At 42.7% G+C, this 20,503-nt stretch overlaps 1 protein-coding gene across 2 annotated transcripts in view; it reads right to left on the bottom strand.

The window, feature by feature from the left end:
• Positions 1–20,503, bottom strand: part of LOC126195831 (uncharacterized) — a 672,121-nt gene that overhangs the window by 398,721 nt on the left and 252,897 nt on the right. For both annotated transcript variants that reach the window (XM_049934505.1, XM_049934506.1), the window contains exon 8: positions 8,145–8,335. In XM_049934505.1, the coding sequence (XP_049790462.1) occupies positions 8,145–8,335 (191 nt within the window). The remainder of the gene's footprint in view (positions 1–8,144; positions 8,336–20,503) is intronic.

Here is a 20,503-nt window from a genome sequence, read left to right as displayed (position 1 = left end):
CTGACGCTGACATTAGGGTTATCGTCAACTGCACGAAGAACTGCCTCGTCCATTGCAGGTGTCCTCGTCGTTCTAGGTCTTCCCCAGCCGCGAGTCATAGGCTGGAATGTTCCGTGCTCCCTAAGACGCCGATCAATTGCTTCGAACGTCTTCCTGTCGGGACACCTTCGTTCTGGAAATCCGTCTCGATGCAAACGTACCGCGCCACGGCTATTGCCCCGTGCTAATCCATACATCAAATGGGCATCTGCCAACTCCGCATTTGTAAACATTGCACTGACTGCAAAACCACGGTCGTGATGAACACTAACCTGTTGATGCTACGTACTGATGTACTTGATGCTAGTACTGTAGAGCAATGAGTCGCATGTCAACAGAAGCACCGAAGTCAACATTACCTTCCTTCAATTGGGCCAACTGGCGGTGAATCGAGGAAGTACAGTACATACTGACGAAACGTATATAAGCTCTAACATGGAAATTAAGCGTTTCCGGACACATGTCCACATAACATCTTTTCTTTATTTGTGTGTGAGGAATGTTTCCTGAAAGTTTGGCCGTACCTTTTTGTAACAGCCTGTATATTCATAGTGGTGCAGGACTTGAGTATGGAAATACTTTTGAGCGTTAATTGGCTAATTAAATAGCAACTTTTAATTGAATGTGAACAGGAAATGATTACGTTATGGGTAGAAGGGAAAACTCTGCGGATTTCTTTTGAACGTGCCAACAGATTAGCGCAATGTCACTCAATTCGACTGCAGGTAAATCCTTTAGGAGTGAATTATGGGCTAGGAGATGATGTTGAAAACTATAATGTTTGAGCTATGGTCGAGAATAACAACAAAGAATAGAATTTTAAGCGGCTATTAGACTTAACTGACAGGATTTCAACAGAACAAAAAGAGGCGTGACTTAAAATGCTGATGGTGAAAGGACAGTTATTTTCAAATACACCAGGAAGGGTAGTAGGTTATGAACGTTTCAGGGACCTTATGTCATTCAGCTGAAATTCGAAAGGAAATAGATATAGTCATTTTAGACGTTTCGAGGCCATTACTTGGGATCTCAGCTAACTCTGGATACATTTCAATAATTGTAGAGCATTTTTCTAAATTTATAAAGCTATTCGCATTTAGGAAAACAATGTATAACAAAATTGTCCTGGACCATTTTGTGACCATAGGTAAACCAAACAGGTGCTATCTGATCATGGCACTCAGTTCCGCTCAATGCTATGGAAAGACTGTGAAGCAGATAACTAAAAACAGTTTGTGCATATATCTACTTGCACCAATCAAGTAATCCGCCAGAGATATATGAGAAAGATTGGGCCATTATGTAGAACTTCCTGCCCCGAAATTAACAGATTTTGGTTCAAGTATGTGACAGCATTTAAACAAATAGTGATCTCGTTAAAGCAACAAAGCACAGGTTTTACACCTGAAGAAATATTAAATATTAAAGATGGAGAAATCAAATGTCTAGTGGAAGATTTAATAGACTTTCTCCTTGTAAGGAAATTACTGTGGATGAGAAGGAACAACTACTTCAGATAAAGATAGCAAAACTTTCCGAGCGTAAACTATTGATGAAGGTTTCTCGGGTCTCCAGCCGGGTGGTAGCGTTGATATCTCGCGACGTTTCGGGAAGTGTTATACTACCCATCTTCTGGCGAAGACTTCGCCAGAAGATGGGTAGTATGACACTTCCCGAAACGTCGCGAGATATCAACGCTACCACCCGGCTGGAGACCCGAGGAACCTTCATCAAGGTAAGATATGATTTGTCAGCATGATGAGAATAGGAAATTTCCAGAGTTCAAAATAGGTAATTTGATCCTCATGAGGACTCATGAAAAATTAAGTGATATTAATCATGAGATTAGCAAATTCAAATTAATTTGCAACACAGATTACAAAATCGTAAATATACCTCACGCTAATGCTTACTTTTTGGAATATCCAGTATCAAGGAAGTGTCAAGGTAACTAGGAGTACAGATTAATAATTCAAAGACCTGATAGATAACCTGAAATAAATGCGTTTTTAAATTGTGTTACATGAATCGGTTAAACAAGGAATCCAGTTACAGGTCCATTGCAAAATAAGTTCCAATGCAGTTTCAAGATCCTTGTTGCTCACAGTGACTATTTGCAGCATATGCTGTAATTTTTCAATTGTTGTGATTTTTAAGGTATTCTCTGACTTAAAATAAAATTATGTTTTTCGCTGGCTTAATGTGGATATTATTGATGCAGGGCTGGTGTATCAAGTATGACCTCATAGCACTAGTTGATGAGTTTCCCACTGCAGGCAGCGGAAAACAATGATTCAATGAGCAATGAAATAAATAAATAGAGTAGTGTGACACACATTGTTTTTGGCATATCGCGTAGAGTTTTAAGGAGTTTATTAGGGTGAGTATGAAGAGTAAACGCTGGTAGTTATTGTATTTTACCAGTTTCGATTCATGCTATTCAAGTACAGAGCTACGCTCAGTGAGCGGACGACAGAGGCATGCTGGTAATTATAAAACAACAAGACAGCAACAAAAAGGATAAGATTTCAAAGAGTAATAGAAGAGGGAATTACAAAGTAATGAAAATGGAGTTGTGTGTTATGTTTAGCATGGCAAATGGATGGTAGGTGTAGCAAGGAAGTTCTTTGCTGAATTCAAAGAGGTAAGAAACCACTTAGATGTCGATCTAATTCAAACTGCATATATTTTTCATTAGGAAATATGTTGAATTTTCATTCATATCTTCTTCTGCACTTGCAGGTTTTATGTTGTTCTCAAAACATTCTATCCAGGTCTCACTGTTTTGCATAGACATGTCTCACGTTTTTTGAATCTACCTTAAAACAGGTACTATATTCTTCAGAATACCTGAAGTATGATACCACTTCATTTGGCAACTGACATGGTCCTTAATCGCTGGGACGTTTATTATCAGAGGGGTTAGAGGTGACCATCGTTTTCATGTTCACTACTCAGTGGAGAGCATAATATATTTCATTATTCAGTAGGGTTACGTAAGTGTGATCTTAATTCTGTAGGAATTCTTAACTGAAAAGAGTTTCACTACAGATAACTTATATAAAATCAGCTTTACTCTCAAAGCAGTTAATATTCAAAAGAGGAAAATGAATTTTATCAAATAATTTCAGTTAATATAGGATATGTAAATTGACTACTATGATTAATATGAATTATTCTGAACATGAATTTATGTAGCTAATAACAAAAAATGCGCACTATCTCTTTGTTAAGTATTCAGTAATTTATTAATGTGTTGGTGATGATACATATGATGTACAACTGTATGTTCTATGTAAAGTGTGGATTATTTCTTGGGACCTGTAAGTGAATTTGGATAATGGTTAAGGTACATTATTATAGTGTAGTAGAAGAATAAAAGTCTTACATTACAAAATTTTTACGAAGAACCTAATCGTGAAATTGAGATTTGAGAAATGGGATAATTCTAACTGGTCAGAATGTTTAAAAGAACATGTGTACATTACATTGATGATAACAATGAAATCGATGGAAGAAGTTTGTGTACCCATGAATATGAAAGGTGTAAATATCTACACCTGCTGAACCATGAACCTTGTCATGATACCTCAAAAAGAAACATGTACATTACTGTTATTTCCATGACGATTCTGATCTGTAATCAGATTTTCAATATCTTTATTAGTTTACAGTTTAGTATGTGACGGTAAATTATACAAGTAACACCCAGCAACGAATTTCAAAAATCTAAACTGTTCTTCAGATTTTGTCGATCGACGTATCTTTAGAAAGCTGTTAGTGTAAACCTAAATTGGTATAAATTACAGGCATGTAACTTGAATAATACGTGAGTTATTGGAGGTCAAAGTGGCCGATTACTATCGATTGCGTCGGGCCATAAGTACTCCACAGTTACAAGAAAAAACGGTAGCAGCATGCTTATAAATATATTTATTCACCTATGTCTTTGTATATATCCGATATATACTATTCATGAAGTAATTGGTTAAATATTCACTGTGTTTTCGAAACAACAGAGACATTAGGTTCCTGGCCTACCTTTTGGTTCTTTTCTTTTGATATGTGTTCATTTAATTGATTATGTATTTAACAATGTGTGTTAGAGCGTGTTTATGGACCAGCCGTAGGAATATTTATTTAATTTCATGTATTTAAATGTAAATCCAGTATTTCGTATGTGTTTTATATATGTGAGTGTGGATTAGCTGTAAGACATGGCGGGAGCGCTCTAGCCAATCAAGCGCTCGTTACTAAGAGAGACGTATGGAGGTTAGGGAGGAGCATCGTTTCCGGAGAGGACACGGGGGGATTCTGGCAGTGTAGTTCTGGGCAGGACGGCACAGGACAGGACACGAGAGGTGCTGGACGTTTACAAGTGAACAGATCGCGGGCTATGTTGTTGTTCGTAACTAATTACGTGCAGCAGGAACCTATTGTTTCCGCGTTATTCAACTTATATTTTATTTAATTACTGCACCATCGACACCAATAAGTGTTTTGCAGAAATATACCACATTCTCAAAAGTACTTCTACTATCGTACTCATCATTTAAAGTCGTTAAGATATTACCTGGAGATTTTATTTAACTGCACTCTTTCATTTATAAATTTCTAGATTAATTCGCAATTGCCGAGTGATAGGAACATTCGACCATTCGTTCCATGTGTCTCTTCATATTGTGTACTGCAGACTCAGAAGTATATGGCTTGTAGTGCGGCAACTACGAATCCCAGCCCTTAGACAACGAAACCAGCGAAAACTTTTAATATTGCAACTCTGGGTCTTAGGGTGCGTAGTTATTGTGAAAGCCTGTAAGAGTTTGAATAAATGTATGATGAGATAAATTATTCAAGTAGTTAAGGGAGATGAAAATTTAATATTCATGGGGGCCGGAATTCCATAACAGAAAAAGGAAGAGAAGAAGAAGTAGTAGGTGAATATGGACTGGGGATAAGGAAAGCCGGCCGCGGTGGCCGTGCGGTTCTAGGCACTCCAGTCCGGAGCCGCGCTGCTGCTACGGTCGCAGGTTCGAATCCTGCCTCGGGCATGGGTGTGTGATGTCCTTAGGTTAATTAGGTTTAAGTAGTTCTAAGTGACTGATGACCACAGCAGTTGAGTCCCATAGTGATCAGAGCCATTTGAACCTTTTTTATTATTATTATTATTATTTTTATATAAGGAAAGAAAGAGAAAGCTGCCTGGTAGAATTCTGCACACAGCACAACCTGATCATCGATAACACTTGGTTTAAGAATAATGATAGAAAGTTATACACATGGAAGAGCACTGGAGACACTGGAAGGTTTCAGATTGATTATACAGGGTGATTCAAAAAGAATACCACAACTTTAAAAATGTGTATTTAATGAAAGAAACATAATATAACCTTCTGTTATACATCATTACAAAGAGTATATAAAAAGGTTTTTTTTCACTCAAAAACAAGTTCAGAGATGTTCAATATGGCCCCTCCAGACACACGAGCAATATCAACCCGATACTCCAACTCGTTCCACACTCTCTGTAGCATATCAGGCGTAACAGTTTGGATAGCTGCTGTTATTTCTCGTTTCAAATCATCAATGGTGGTTGGGAGAGGTGGCCGAAACACCATATCCTTAACATACCCCCATAAGAAAAAATCGCAGGGGGTAAGATCAGGGCTTCTTGGAGGCCAGTGATGAAGTGCTCTGTCACGGGCTGCCTGGCGGCCGATCCATCGCCTCGGGTAGTTGACGTTCAGGTAGTTACGGACACATAAGTGCCAATGTGGTGGCGCTCCATCCTGCTGAAATATGAATTGTTGTGCTTCTTGTTCGAGCTGAGGGCTGCGAACAAATGCTTGCTGGATGCGTGCTACATTTTCATCACTCGTTCTTGGCCGTCCAGAACTTTTCCCTTTGCACAAACACCCATTCTCTGTAAACTGTTTATACCAACGTTTAATACACCACCTATCAGGAGGTTTAACACCATACTTCGTTCGAAATGCACGCTGAACAACTGTCGTCGATTCACTTCTGCCGTACTCAATAACACAAAAAGCTTTCTGTTGAGCGGTCGCCATCTTAGCATCAACTGACGCTGATGCCTAGTCAACAGCACCTCAAGCGAACAAATGTACAATTAAATGAAACTTTATAGCTCCCTTAATTCGCCGACAGATAGTGCTTAGCTCTGCCTTTTGTCGTTACAGAGTTTTAAATTCCTAAAGTTGTGGTATTCTTTTTGAATCACCCTGTATAATGGTAAGACAGAGATCTAGAAACCAGGTTTTAAATTTAAGACATTTCAGGGGCAGATGTGGACTCTGACCACAATTTGTTGGTTATGATCTGTAGATTAAAACTGAAGAAACTCCAGAAATGTAGGAATTTAAGGAGATGGGACCTGGATAAACTGAAAGAACCAGAGGTTGTAGAGGGTGCATTAGGGAACGACTAACAAGAACAGGGGAAAAGAATACAGGGAGAGATGAATCGGTAGCTTTGAGAGATGAAATAATGAAGGCAGCAGAGGATCAAGTAGATAAAAAGACGAGGGCTACTAGAAATCCTTGGGTAACACAACAGATACTGAATTTAATCGATGAAAGGATGAAATATAAAAATGCAGCAAATGAAGCCGCGAAATGGAATACAAACCTCTCAAAAATGAGATCGACAGGAAGTGCTAAACTGCTAAGTAGGAATGGCTAGAGGAGAAATGTAAGGATGTAGAATCATGTTTCACTAGGGGTAAGATAGATACTGCGTACAGGAAAATTAAAGAGACGTTCGGAGAAAAGAGAACCACCTGCATGAATATCTAGAGCTCAGATGGTAAACCAATCCTAAGCAAAGAAGGGAAAGCTGAAAGGTGGAAGGAGTATATAGTGGATATATATAAGGTAGATGTACTTGATGGCCACATTATGGAAACGGAAGAGGACGTAGATGAAGATGAGATGGGAGACTGCATGAAGAATTCGACACAGCAATGAAAGACCGAAGCGATGGTCTATTTACAATTTGTACTGAAACCAGGAGGCAGTTAAGAGAATCGAGAGGCACGAAAGGGAAGCAACGGTTGAGAAGGGAGTGAGACAAGGTTGTAGCCTATCCCGAATGCATTCACCTTTACATTGAACAAGCGATAAAGGAAACCAAAGAAAAATTTGGAGTAGGAATTAAAATCCAGGGAGAAGAAATAAAAACCTTGAGGATTGCCGATGACATTGTAATTCTGTCAGAGACAGCAAAGGACTTCGAAGAACAGTTGAACTGAATGGAAAGTGTGTTGAAAGGAGGATATTGGATAAAACTCAACAAAAGTATAACGAGGGTAATGGAGTGCAGTTGGATTAAATCAGAAGATTTCCTCAAAGTATTTGTATACTGTGTAGGACGACCGCGTGCAGTGGCGCAGCGAGCCGGGTGAAGTCAGTCCTGTCGCTCCACCACTCCCTCCTGAAGCCAGCGACTGCTGATCCGCATCACAGTTGCTCAGTTCCGTCCGACACGATCACCGATTTCTCTGGAGGATAGTCCTCAATCTCTATAGGCAACTATGTGAAACGTGGATTATAAACAGTTTAGACAAGAAGAGAATAAAAGATTTTGAAATAGGGTGCTACGGAAGGATGTTGCAGATTAGATGGGTAGATCACGTAACTAACGAGGAGATACTGAACAGAACTGGCGAGAAGAGGAATTTGTAGCACAATTTGACTGGAAGAAGGCATCGGTTGGTGGGACACGTTCTGAGGCATTAAGGGATCACCAATTTGGAACCAGAGGGAAGCGTGGAGGGTAAAAATCGTAGAGGGAGACTAAGCAGATTCAGATGGATGTAGGTTATAGTAGTTACTGGGAGATGAAGAGGCTTGCTCAGGACAGAGTAGCATGGAGAGCTGCATCAAACCAGTCTTTGGACTGAGGACAACAACAACAACAGGAATATCTAGAAAATATACTATTACTCGTAGAGCAAATCTCGTAGTCTAAAACATGGATCTCCAATTTAAAACGAAAGATTAATTTATCATTGTTCACTTAAATAAAATAAATTGAGTACATGCAAAACAAGTTGCCATATGCTAAAAAATAATTAACTGACATACCTCAAAAGTAAACTCTGGAGTAAGCTCTAGTAAATTTTCATTATCTTTGTCGGTCAGCTTCACCATCAAGGAACCATGTTGTGGTGCACTGTATGTCAGAGAGAAACAATCTTCACCCATAGATAATGACGGGGCAGGTACACTTAAGTGGCCAGTAGTCTTATCAGACGTAATTTCTAAATATGGGTAACCTGTAATTATAAAGCCCTTGTTTACTAATTTGCTAAATAACTTCCATATGTTTTACAATTTTTAATCACAGAGCAGAAACATAAGACGGGCAGTTTATAATATGTAACGAGCTGTAAGATGTAAGTTACTTGGACAGTAAAAATGAGCTGAAATACCATAAAACTGAAACGACTGGAAATTCAAAATTAATGAAGTATTTAAATTGTAAAACTCAAGTGTAATGATGACAAAATGAGCTCAGAGAAAAGACATATAAAGTATACATGAATAAATTACAGCATTAAATTTGCAGTTTTAAAACACTATGAAGTATTAAAATGAATTTTGAACACGAACAGACAGACACTACTACCTTGATAAGCGCTGATTTGCTGACATCAGCTATAGCTATACAGTATTACCGCTACATAGGAAAGGACAAAAAGGATGATGTGCAGAGAATGTCTATAGTACTGAATGTGTATGAGACTATAAACATGAGGATCTTAGTTTAATCTTAGAAGGTTTCGTAAGACAGGATTTTTCAGGAAGTAGCTTATTTTACCAAACTGATATGACAGAAGTGAAGTGACATTGCAAGCTGAAAATTAACTACAGCAAGACTGCAACTAAAATTGTATTAAAATTTACTTTTTGATGACTGCTGGCAGGTTAAAACAATGTACAATCCCAATTTACTTGAGTTCATACTCGTCTAGGCAAATTTTTTCTTAGTTCCTTTGACTCTTACAACTCTGCCTATCTGATGCTTACTGCAGGTTGTAGTAAAGTTAGCAAATACACACAAACAACAAACTTGGTTGTTTTATTTGTTGAAGTTTTCTCAAGATGGGGAAATGCTATGATAATATTCAATAATGTGAATGTTAACTGCTGTTACAAATAATTATTTTTCCTACAGGTATCATAAAATGCATACCTGTTTGGTATAATGTAAACCATTTTCAGCATAATAACTACTAAAAGATGTTCAGGCAAGCACAGTGGGGAATAAACGTTGTGAATGGTGCAGCATAAAAAGTCAGAACCTGGCGTTTTTCCAAGCAGTGCGAATGTGACGAAGAAACTATGGAAATGTAATATTCATGATTACTTCATATTAAATTAATTACCTGAATATTAAATGAATTACCTGAATATTGAATTATTATAGTAAATACTTACTATATTTAGGTTTTTTGTATGACCAGTCGACTTCACATCAAGTAAGTAAAATATAGGGAAAACTATTACCAAAATATATAAAGAACACTCAAAATAAGTCACATGATCACAATAATCGTAATAGTGTATTACTGATAATTATGAAGAAGTACTGTGCAATAACACAAAACAATGCCAAAAAAAGATAATACATTAAACGCAAGTAGAAGATTAAACTACTTTATATTCTTTTTTTATGTTACACTGTCATTTTGAACCTTGTCACTAGACACAGTTAAGACCACCAACATTACCACTATATTGTTTGTATTTCCCGTTACATATATTTTGTTGCTTGCAGGCGTTACAACAATTTTGTCATTTTAAAAAGGAGAAAGTAATGTCACTTTTCTGTGATTACTGCAGGATCATTACGAGGACATGACTTGTTCAAGCTAAATTAAACAAAATATTAAGAAAAATGTTATAAAAGCATGTGAAATTGTCTGAGGTTATCTCCGCCGCGCGAGTGTGAAAATAAAACTTAAAAGCGCTGGACAGCAGCACTGTTTGAAACACAAAGCTCCGAGTTGTCGAGAACTGGGAAGCCTGGAAATGACAGCTGCGTCGAACCTAATGTGCCATGTAGCCTTGGGCTATGGCCACGGCCAGAGAATTAGCTGGTGTGGTGCAACAGCGGGTGGTGTATCCCGGGCACAGTCGTTCCGCACTCACCGGTCAGACGTTTTCGACAGGCGAAAGATCGGGGGACAGGGGAGGTCAAGGCAGCAGCGCATTCCGGCGGGTGACGAGGAAGTCTCAGACATTGCGTGTCACGTCTGGTCGCACATTATCGTTCTGCAAGCTCTGAAGGTACGGGAGGCTGACAGGTACCAACACTTCACAGGTGTAACACTGGCTGCTTAGTGTGGCGGCAGTGCGTTGCAGGAGTGGAATCGAGCTCGACCGCAAACCATAAAATACCGAGGACAGGACCAGTATAGCGACGCACGAGGCAACGTTCTCTCACCACGGTGTCTCCAGACTCTAATCCGACTGTCGCGGCGGTGCAGGCAGAATCGGAATTCGTCGGTAGAAGCAGTGTCGTTCCGTTCGATTGCCCATGTCCGTCATTGCGGCACAAACGCCTGTGGCGTTGAATCGGTGGTAGACGCACCAGTGGATGCCTTGCGGACAGCCCACGCTGCTGCAAACGACGCCGGATCGCACGCGCGGGCGCTGCTTGTTGCGGGGGAGACTGAATTTCTTCTGGTGCGGTTGGTGACGTGGCAGAGCGATCCTACGCCTGCGACCGCGTGCAGTGGCGCAGCGGGGCGGGTGAAGTCAGTCCCGTCGCTCCACCACTCCCTCCTGAACCCAGCGACTGCTGATCCGCACCACAGTTGCTCAGTTTCGTCCGACACGATCACCGATTTCTCTTGAGGATAGTCCTCAATCTCTATAGGCAACTATTCTACGTCGGTCGAACTCGGAAACGTGCTAAGAAGACACTCGCTGTCTTCTATGAGGTCTGCTGTAGCTCCTTACGCACAACCACCGCATGAATGAGCAATTTCTCTACGACCACACGGCCGTCTGTTCCCCCTTTATACAAAGGCTACTAGGAAAGTTACGCAATACAACTTTATTGATTTAATTTCTTCGAAGTAATTTCCGCCACACTGAATACACCTCTCCAACCACCCTAAACCAGTTCTCCCAGGTTTATGTACGGAGTAAGGTACACTCGTTGTCCCAAGCCCTCAGGAGGTCCTCATCACTCGAAGACTGCATTCCTTTCAGCTTCATTTTCACATGTGGGAACAGTGCAAAGTCACAAAAAGCGGGGTCTGGACTGTAAGGAGGGTGTTCGAGAAGTCTCAGTCCTGTACCCCGCACATATTCGGTGGATACTTCGGCGCGGTGAGCTGGTGCGTTGTCATGATGGAGGAACCGAGTATCCATTGTTGAACTGGGTCGCAAGGTTCTTCACAGATTGGATGACTCTGGGCAGACACTGCTCAGTGCACCAGTTAGCTGTGATTGTCTTCCGTGTGTGCAGAGCCGGCCGGTGTGGCAGAGCGGTTCTAGGCGCTACAGTCTGGAACAACGCGACCACTACGGTTGCATGTTCGAATCCTGCCTCGGGCATGGATGTGTGTGATGTCCATAGGTTAGTTAGGTTTAAGTAGTTCTAAGTTCTAGGGGACTGATGACCTCTGATGTTAAGTCCCATAGCGCTCAGAGCCATGTTGTGTGTGCAGAACAACACGCTCCACAATTCCACTCGATTTGCAAAAACAGCTATCATTTTCTTTTTTACTGATCGAGGTTTTCTGACAGCTACGGGTGCGTGTAGTCATCTTCAAAGACCCAAACTTTGTTTGAGTTTTAGTTGGCACGTCATAATAGTACAGCCAAGTCTCGTCACCTGTCACGATGTTATTCACATACTATGGTTGTCCCTTAAGAAACTTCTTTAACGTCTCCCAGCACCGAGTCAAACATCGCGCCATTTGCTCTTCCGTCAGTCTATGCTGCACCCAGAGACAAGAAAGTTTCTTTACTTGCAACTGATCATGCCGAATCGAACGAACCGCGCCGCTGATATTAGCCGAGCAGTCTAAGGCGCTGCAGTCACGGACTGCGCGGCTGGCCCCGGCGGAGATTCGAGTCCTCCCTCGGGCATGGGCATATGTGTTTGTCCTTAGGATAATTTGGGTTAAGTAGTGTGTAAGCTTAGGGACTGATGACCTTAGCAGTTAAGTCCCATAAGATTTCACACACATTTGAACGAAGGAACCGGTGAAGCATTTAGCCATGAGCTATCCACTATCTGCTTATAGCCCACTCGCCTGTCTTCGTCTAGCATTTTCCTCCCAGCATCGATGTTTTCCTCCATAAGTGATGGTCGTGGCCTTCCCGTCCTCTCAGTGTCGTACAGAGTGAAATTTCCTCTTTGGAATTCTCTGGACATACATCCCAGAGTATAAAAGTCATTTCTTCAAGGCGCTGGTCTATGATTAAACTAGGCGCGAAGTTCTATCACAAAACTGCCCCAGTCTCGCTTCGTGTCGACGATGACGTAGCCAACACTTCAGACTAACTCTGCTAGCGAACGACTGCGCCCACCAACTTGGCACAGCGGCTGCAATGCAAGTATCAAGTGTTCTCAGAACACAGCAACAATCGGCCTCCTGCGACTTATTGTTGCGTCGTACTGCAAACCTTTCCCAGCGCCCTGTGTACAGCGCGTAGCCGTGATGTGGCGCGCGCTGCAGAGTAACGGCCGCCGCCTGCGTCTCTCGTCGCCGCAAATGCGTGCCGCAGGTGTCGCCTGATCCTGATTTGCGTGCTTGCTTCCGGGTAGGACGAGGAATTCCGCCTTATGCAAGACGCTTTTTCAGTTTCTTGCATAAGGCGAAATTTCTCGTGCTGTTTACATAGCAGGTGCGGTCATAACAAGAACTGCAACACCACAACATGACTGATTATTCCTTCTGGGTGTTGCCTTTCGCGTGTCCATCAGTGTAAATGTAATTGATTTTTTACATTACAGTGTGTTCAGGACAGAACATTCTATTCCATAACAAAAGAAACGTAACAAATCTTTCAGTCGTTTACACAGAGAAAGACAGTCAGATAGCTCTGTCAAGTGTTGTATACCAGGAATTAGCGGTACTACCACCGCTACAGTGGGTCACTCTAACTTTTACTGTTACAATTATAGAATAATGAAAATAACATAATTCATTTTTACAACCATATACAAACTTACGGGTTTAATCTGACAGAATTGGACAGATAGTTGATCGCGGACTTAAAATGGGAACCATCCCGTGATTTGGCAAAATCAGGATGACCGTATGACGTCTGGACTCGCCATCCTTCCAGCTGCAAGGCAAGTTATTTCAAAAGAAACCTCATTTTGTCTATCTCTAGCGAATGCCACTGTTTTCAAAGGACGACACTTAATAACGTACAAGGCTACTGTGACACTGTCCATTGATCTCTCAGAGCCGGTCACTGCACACGGTTTTCACATACCTGTATATATTATAGATAAGTTTTCTTAGAAGAAAAACATAGCGCGAAAGAGTTGTGTGGAACGAAAGTGTTTTGTTTTTATTATTTACGTATGTATATTTTTTTCCAGGCCCTTACTCCGAGCTATCGAAGTAATTGTTTCCTGTGTAGAATGCGTAGGTTGAGTAGGTACTTCTTCGATGCCTTTCTTAAGTGGGTTATTTTGAATAATCGATTTACTTTTCTTGCGATATTTATTGTATAGTTTCATTCTTCATGGAACACTTCCATCTTCACAGCTACTCTACATTTCATACCTAAGCACTTGGAAAATGATTTATCGAACCACTTTTAGGCTGTTTCCCTAGAGCGCTTTGGAGAAATGAGTACTTAAATTTTTGGTGTTGTTTATGATTTATCGTATCTTTTTTACGATGATCGTTTCTCTCCAAGTAGGTCGGAGTCAACAAAGTACTTGCGCATTTGGAGAGGAAAGTTTGTGGTTTAAATTTCGTGAAAAGTTCTCGCCACAACGCAAAACGCCATTGTTTTAATGATTGCTGCATATCCTATCTGTGACACTATCTCTTGTATTTATTGATAATACAAAATGAGCTGTCCTCCTTTGAACATTTCGATGTCCCTGTCTGCTTATAATCCCATTCCGTTCACAAATACTCCAGAACAGGATTGATAAGCGTTGTGTAGACAATCAATTTACTAGACCTATTACGTCCTCTAAGTGTTATGCCGTTGTAACACATTATTTAGTTCGCCTTCGCCACAAAATTTTGTGTGTGATCGTTCCAGTTTAAGTTGTTGGTATGCGTAAGCCCTGGTGTTTAGTTGCACTGACAGCCTTTAGATCTGTGTGATTTATCGTGTCACCGAAATTTAACGGATCCTCTCAGTACCCTGTGAATCATATCACATTTTCTGTTGTTTAGAGTCGAATGTTACTTTTCGCACCATGAGTATATCTAAATTATTTTGCAAAAGATTTTGATCTTCTGATGACTTCACTAGACAGTAAATGATAGCGTCAACTGCAAACAATCCAGGCGGGAAGCTCATATTACCCCTTAAATTGTTTGTATGCACGGTGTTCAAAAAACAGTGTCGAGTACGGGAGCTGATAGTATGGTTCAAATGGCTCTGAGCACTATAGGACTTAACATCTGAGGTCATCAGTCCCCTGGACTTAGAACTACTTAAACCTAACTAACGTAATGACATCACACACACCCATGCCCGAGGCAGGATTCGAACCTGCGATCGTAGCAGCAGCGCGGTTCTGGACTGAAGCGCGTACAACCAGACGGCCACAACGGCCGGCAGCTGGTAGTATGCAGCGAAACAAGAAAAGTAAGTCCAATGAACATGGGTACGGAAACGCATACCTGTCGAGATAAACACGTGTTTGTAGGAAGGGCTGCGCACCCCTCGGTTGCGGATATTCGCGCAGTCGTTGCATTGCTGCTCCGTATTACGGTGTGTTACTCAACAGCACTCTGCCTGCCACTAGGGGTCTGCGGTCAGCCGTGTCGTTACAGTCGTGTTGTGGGCCACGTTAGTTTTCGTCGTGTTTGTGTGACTTATTGTGCAGTACTGTCAACCCTGGGTACGTATCGTGGTCTTTTACCTCCTCCCAAACGCGGATTCACTTATGTGTTTACTGTTATTGCGCTGTTTGTACGTACAAATGGTGTAGCACATTTACGTTTTCTGTCTTCCATTACTTGTTACCAACGGAACCCTACTACTCGGTAAGTGAAATGGTGGATAGGATACTCTGCGATGCTCGAGTAAATGGATGTAGCCTTCGAGTCCGTGTCCTCTACGCTGAAAAATATCCACAGCACAGAGTGCCCTCTGATATGCTGTTCGGCAGACTTTTCCAGTATCCGTGGGGCTCGGGTACCCTCGCACCTCTGAAGACTGACGGTGGAAGGCCCTGCACGGCCCGCACGGCTCACACGGAGGAGCGTGCGCCGCGTTCGGTGGGAGGAACCCCTGGCACCGGCGTACGACGGTTAGCAGCAGCAGCAGCCGTGCCCCACTGTCTTCGTGAGCGGCTGCTGCACCCGCACCACGCACAGCGCGTTCACGACCCAGGGCCACAGCGTCACCGTGGCAGACGGCGGCTGATGCACAAGTGTGCCGCACATCCACTGCTCACGCCGAAGATTTTATTTGGTGATGAGGCAGGGTTCACGAGTGATAGTGTTGTCAATGTCCACAGCCAGTACGTATGGGCAGATATAAATCCTCAATCAATCAACACTGATTCTCAATCGATGTATTGGCAGACGTACTTGGCGATAGATTAATAGGGCCATATCCCCTACCACAAAGGTTACCTGGGCAGCATTATATGGACTTTCTCGTTAATGCATGTGTACGTCGCTGGAGACTGTGCCATTGCAGCAACGAATACAAATGTGGTTCATCCATTATAACGCACAAGCACACTTTCGTCACAACGTGCGTGAACATCTGACGCAGACCAGTGGCGGATTTAAAAATTTTGCGCCCCTAGTCATACCATATTACACTCCTGGAAATTGAAATAAGAACACCGTGAATTCATTGTCCCAGGAAGGGGAAACTTTATTGACACATTCCTGGGGTCAGATACATCACATGATCACACTGACAGAACCACAGGCACATAGACACAGGCAACAGAGCATGCACAATGTCGGCACTAGTACAGTGTATATCCACCTTTCGCAGCAATGCAGGCTGCTATTCTCCCATGGAGACGATCGTAGAGATGCTGGATGTAGTCCTGTGGAACGGCTTGCCATGCCATTTCCACCTGGCGCCTCAGTTGGACCAGCGTTCGTGCTGGACGTGCAGACCGCGTGAGACGACGCTTCATCCAGTCCCAAACATGCTCAATGGGGGACAGATCCGGAGATCTTGCTGGCCAGGGTAGTTGACTTACACCTTCTAGAGCACGTTGGGTGGCACGGGATACATGCGGACGTGCATTGTCCTCTTGGAACAGCAAGTTCCCTTGCCGGTCTAGGAATGGTAGAACGATGGGTTCGATGACGGTTTGGATGTACCGTGCACTATTCAGTGTCCTCTCGACGATCACCAGTGGTGTACGGCCAGTGTAGGAGATCGCTCCCCACACCATGATGCCGGGTGTTGGCCCTGTGTGCCTCGGTCGTATGCAGTCCTGATTGTGGCGCTCACCTGCACGGCGCCAAACACGCATACGACCATCATTGGCACCGAGGCAGAAGCGACTCTCATCGCTGAAGACGACACGTCTCCATTCGTCCCTCCATTCACGCCTGTCGCGACACCACTGGAGGCGGGCTGCACGATGTTGGGGCGTGAGCGGAAGACGGCCTAACGGTGTGCGGGACCGTAGCCCAGCTTCATGGAGACGGTTGCGAATGGTCCTCGCCGATACCCCAGGAGCCACAGTGTCCCTAATAAGCTGGGAAGTGGCGGTGCGGTCCCCTACGGCACTGCGTAGGATCCTACGGTCTTGGCGTGCATTCGTGCGTCGCTGCGGTCCGGTCCCAGGTCGACGGGCACGTGCACCTTCCGCCGACCACTGGCGACAACATCGATGTACTGTGGAGACCTCACGCCCCACGTGTTGAGCAATTCGGCGGTACGTCCACCCGGCCTCCCGCATGCCCACTATACGCCCTCGCTCAAAGTCCGTCAACTGCACATACGGTTCACGTCCACGCTGTCGCGGCATGCTACCAGTGTTAAAGACTGCGATGGAGCTCCGTATGCCACGGCAAACTGGCTGACACTGACGGCGGCGGTGCACAAATGCTGCGCAGCTAGCGCCATTCGACGGCCAACACCGCGGTTCCTGGTGTGTCCGCTGTGCCGTGCGTGTGATCATTGCTTGTACAGCCCTCTCGCAGTGTCCGGAGCAAGTATGGTGGGTCTGACACACCGGTGTCAATGTGTTCTTTTTTCCATTTCCAGGAGTGTATATGCCCCCTCCCCCTCACAAACAACATGTTTCAAGTAATAACTATTACCCGATCACTTCACAACTGCAGTTTTTGGTGGAGGCGCTGTGAGCTGCTTGTGTATTGTGCTAAGCGTTGTTCTGAAGGTCGCGTCAGTGGTCTAGTCGCGCTCAGTCAAAACGTATAATGCTTCCTGGCTGTACTTGATGCACGGCAGCGGATAAAACAAACTTAAAATTACATTGTGTTAATTCATTCTTCTGTCGAAAGACAGCCGGCAGGGGTGGGCGAGCGCTTCTAGACGCTGCAGTCTGGAACCGCGCGACCGCAACGGTCGCGGGTTTGAATCCTGACTCGGGCATGGATATGTGTGACGTCCTTAGGTTAGTTAGGTTTAAGTAGTTCTAAGTTCTAGGGGACTGATGATCTCAGAAGTTAAGTCCCATAGTTCTCAGAGCCATTTGAACTTTTTTTTTTTTTTCGAAAGACAACAGAAAGGAACACAAGTAAAATAACTTTTCTTTCATGGCCTAAAAATACAGCATAGCGTGTAGGAGACAACGGATTTTTGTTATACATTCACTTTTAAAATGTTCTTTTACACGAAACCGTTGAAAATGAAAAAGTTGTGTTACGATCTAGAAATTGAAGTGAACGTGTCATACATTACAAATTAATGCGCATTTTTACAGAGATGTCGTTTTACAATTTGATAACTTGAATGTGTAGCAGACAAGAAAACACTTTCGGTACTAATACGTGAATCTGTAGGAAAACGTAAGAAATGAAAATGAAATACAGATTTCGGTGCACGAACTAATAACTACATACAGACGAACAAACACAGAACTGGATTTGCTATTACATAATTTTACAGACTACTGTGGAAAAATCAAATTTGTTTTACAGTATAATAGGTAACGTGTAAAGAATTAGGCTCTGTGTAGCCAGATGCTGCATAATAAGTGTACACAATATCTTTAATCCATGTAAGGGCTGAACAGTTTTGTACTGCAGCTACCGCTCTCACCAAATCTCTTTCTAATGGTATTAGCAAAGCATTTTACGTATTTATCGACAAGTCTGAACTACGTTATTTATTAACACCTTTTCATCTGAGCGTACTGTCTGATAACGTATATTTTCGCAATAACTATACATTTCAGCAGACGCCTAGAATACGCATTAGTAGTAATATACTACAATACAGCGCCAGGCATTCGGGTATTGTTTAGTATTGTCGGGCGCCTTCAGTCACGTCTGCGAGTAAGCGAGGTTTAGTTGCGCGTTCTGCTGTCGGCAATTGTAAAATAATCAGGTAATACGTAGTTTGTAAATCCAATGAATGTGCTCTAAGTTATAATAAAAATCGCATTATAATCTTAAATTTTGAAAACTAATATGAACAGATAAACAAACTCACCAGTTAGCAAAGTTTGCATCTGGCTTTGGCGACAGAAAACTCATTGATCATATCTTCATAGTTCAGACGGTTATCAGTTAGGAGATCGGCTTCGCTGTAAAGAATGGACAATCTCTCCTCAGACAACGTACAACGTAGGCACGATTTCAGTCTTTTAAGAGCCGAAACCAAGCGTTCTGCTGAACAATTTGTAAGTGCCATACATAGAAATATTCTAAGAGAAATGTCAACATTCGGAAACTCTCTTTTCGTAAAAATTTACTCATTTCGACTGGTATATCACTAATCTCAGATGATTTCAAGAGTTCAGCGAAATGAACACATTCACTCGGGAAAGAAGGCTCTAAATCTGTCATATGACGCTTGGAGTTATCCTGCACGTTCAGCAATATTGTCAGGTGAACTGTTCTTAAGGTTACTGAAAACTGTGAAGGAGTCCAACACTGTTATATAGCTTTCCTTCCCGCTCATTAATTCGGGTACACGTTGTCGAGTTCTGGGAGAAATGTTTCGAATCTCAATTTTTCCCTTCCAGTCAGAAAAGCATCTTCAGATTCCGGTTCTTCGTCATCATGAAGTTTGCGTTTTCGTGATCTTTTATACGTGCATCCATAGTCTATATCCGTCACAATCTCCAGGGATTTATTTTCGTAATAGTCGAACATGCCACGAACAGATGCAATAAATCCTACTAGTGACTCATATAATTCATGCACTATTTGATTATCAACATTTACCCTTCGCAATTTCAGATTTACACCACAGGGTGTCCGAAAAGTCTTTCCCTGATTACATAAATTAATAACTCAGGCTAGAAGTAAGATACAAATATGAAACTTGTGTCGAATTGTTTACAACTATCAAAGTTTTATTTTCTGTTTTAGGTTCGCAGTACGTAAGTAGTGGATGAGGTGCAGTGCCCAAGAAGCCATGTTAACCAATCAGGTGAAGGCACAGTGTGTCCTGTGGTACCATGAGACACGATCACCAACCATAGTGCAGAGACACTTCCAGACAACATTTGGAAGGAACCCACCTGACGTCAAGAGCATTAAAGCCTGGTATCAGAAGTTCAAGAACACAGGATCGGTTGCTGACCTCCCGAGGTCTGGTCGACCAAGAACCTGAGCAGACAGGGTGGAAGCTGTAAGGCAGTCTTTTCTGCGAAGTCCAAAGAAATCGGTGCGCAGGGCCTCACGTGAATTACAAAATGGCTCTGAGCACTATGGGACTCAACTGCTGTGGTCATTAGTCCCCTAGAACTTAGAACTACTTAAACCTAACTAACCTAAGGACATCACACACATCCATGCCCGAGGCAGGATTCGAACCTGCGACCGTAGCAGTCGCACGGTTCCGGACTGCGCGCCTGCGTGAATTACAGATGCCAAAAAGCTCTCTCCATGACATTTTACACAAACGTTTATTGTTTCGTGCATACAAAGTGCAAATCGTTCAGACCTTGTTGCCCAATGACAGTACACGTCGATATGAGTTTGCGGTCGAAATGCTATCACGTATTGAGGACGAAGATGGTTATCTCAGACGAATTGCCTTTTCCGACGAAGCGACCTTTTTTGTCAGTGGAGTAGTGAATCGCCATAATGTGCGCATTTGGG

This window comes from Schistocerca nitens, chromosome 7 (genome assembly GCF_023898315.1).
Source record: "Schistocerca nitens isolate TAMUIC-IGC-003100 chromosome 7, iqSchNite1.1, whole genome shotgun sequence".
Classification (NCBI taxonomy): Eukaryota; Metazoa; Arthropoda; class Insecta; order Orthoptera; family Acrididae; genus Schistocerca; species Schistocerca nitens.
This window is presented reverse-complemented; position numbering and strand designations above follow the sequence as displayed.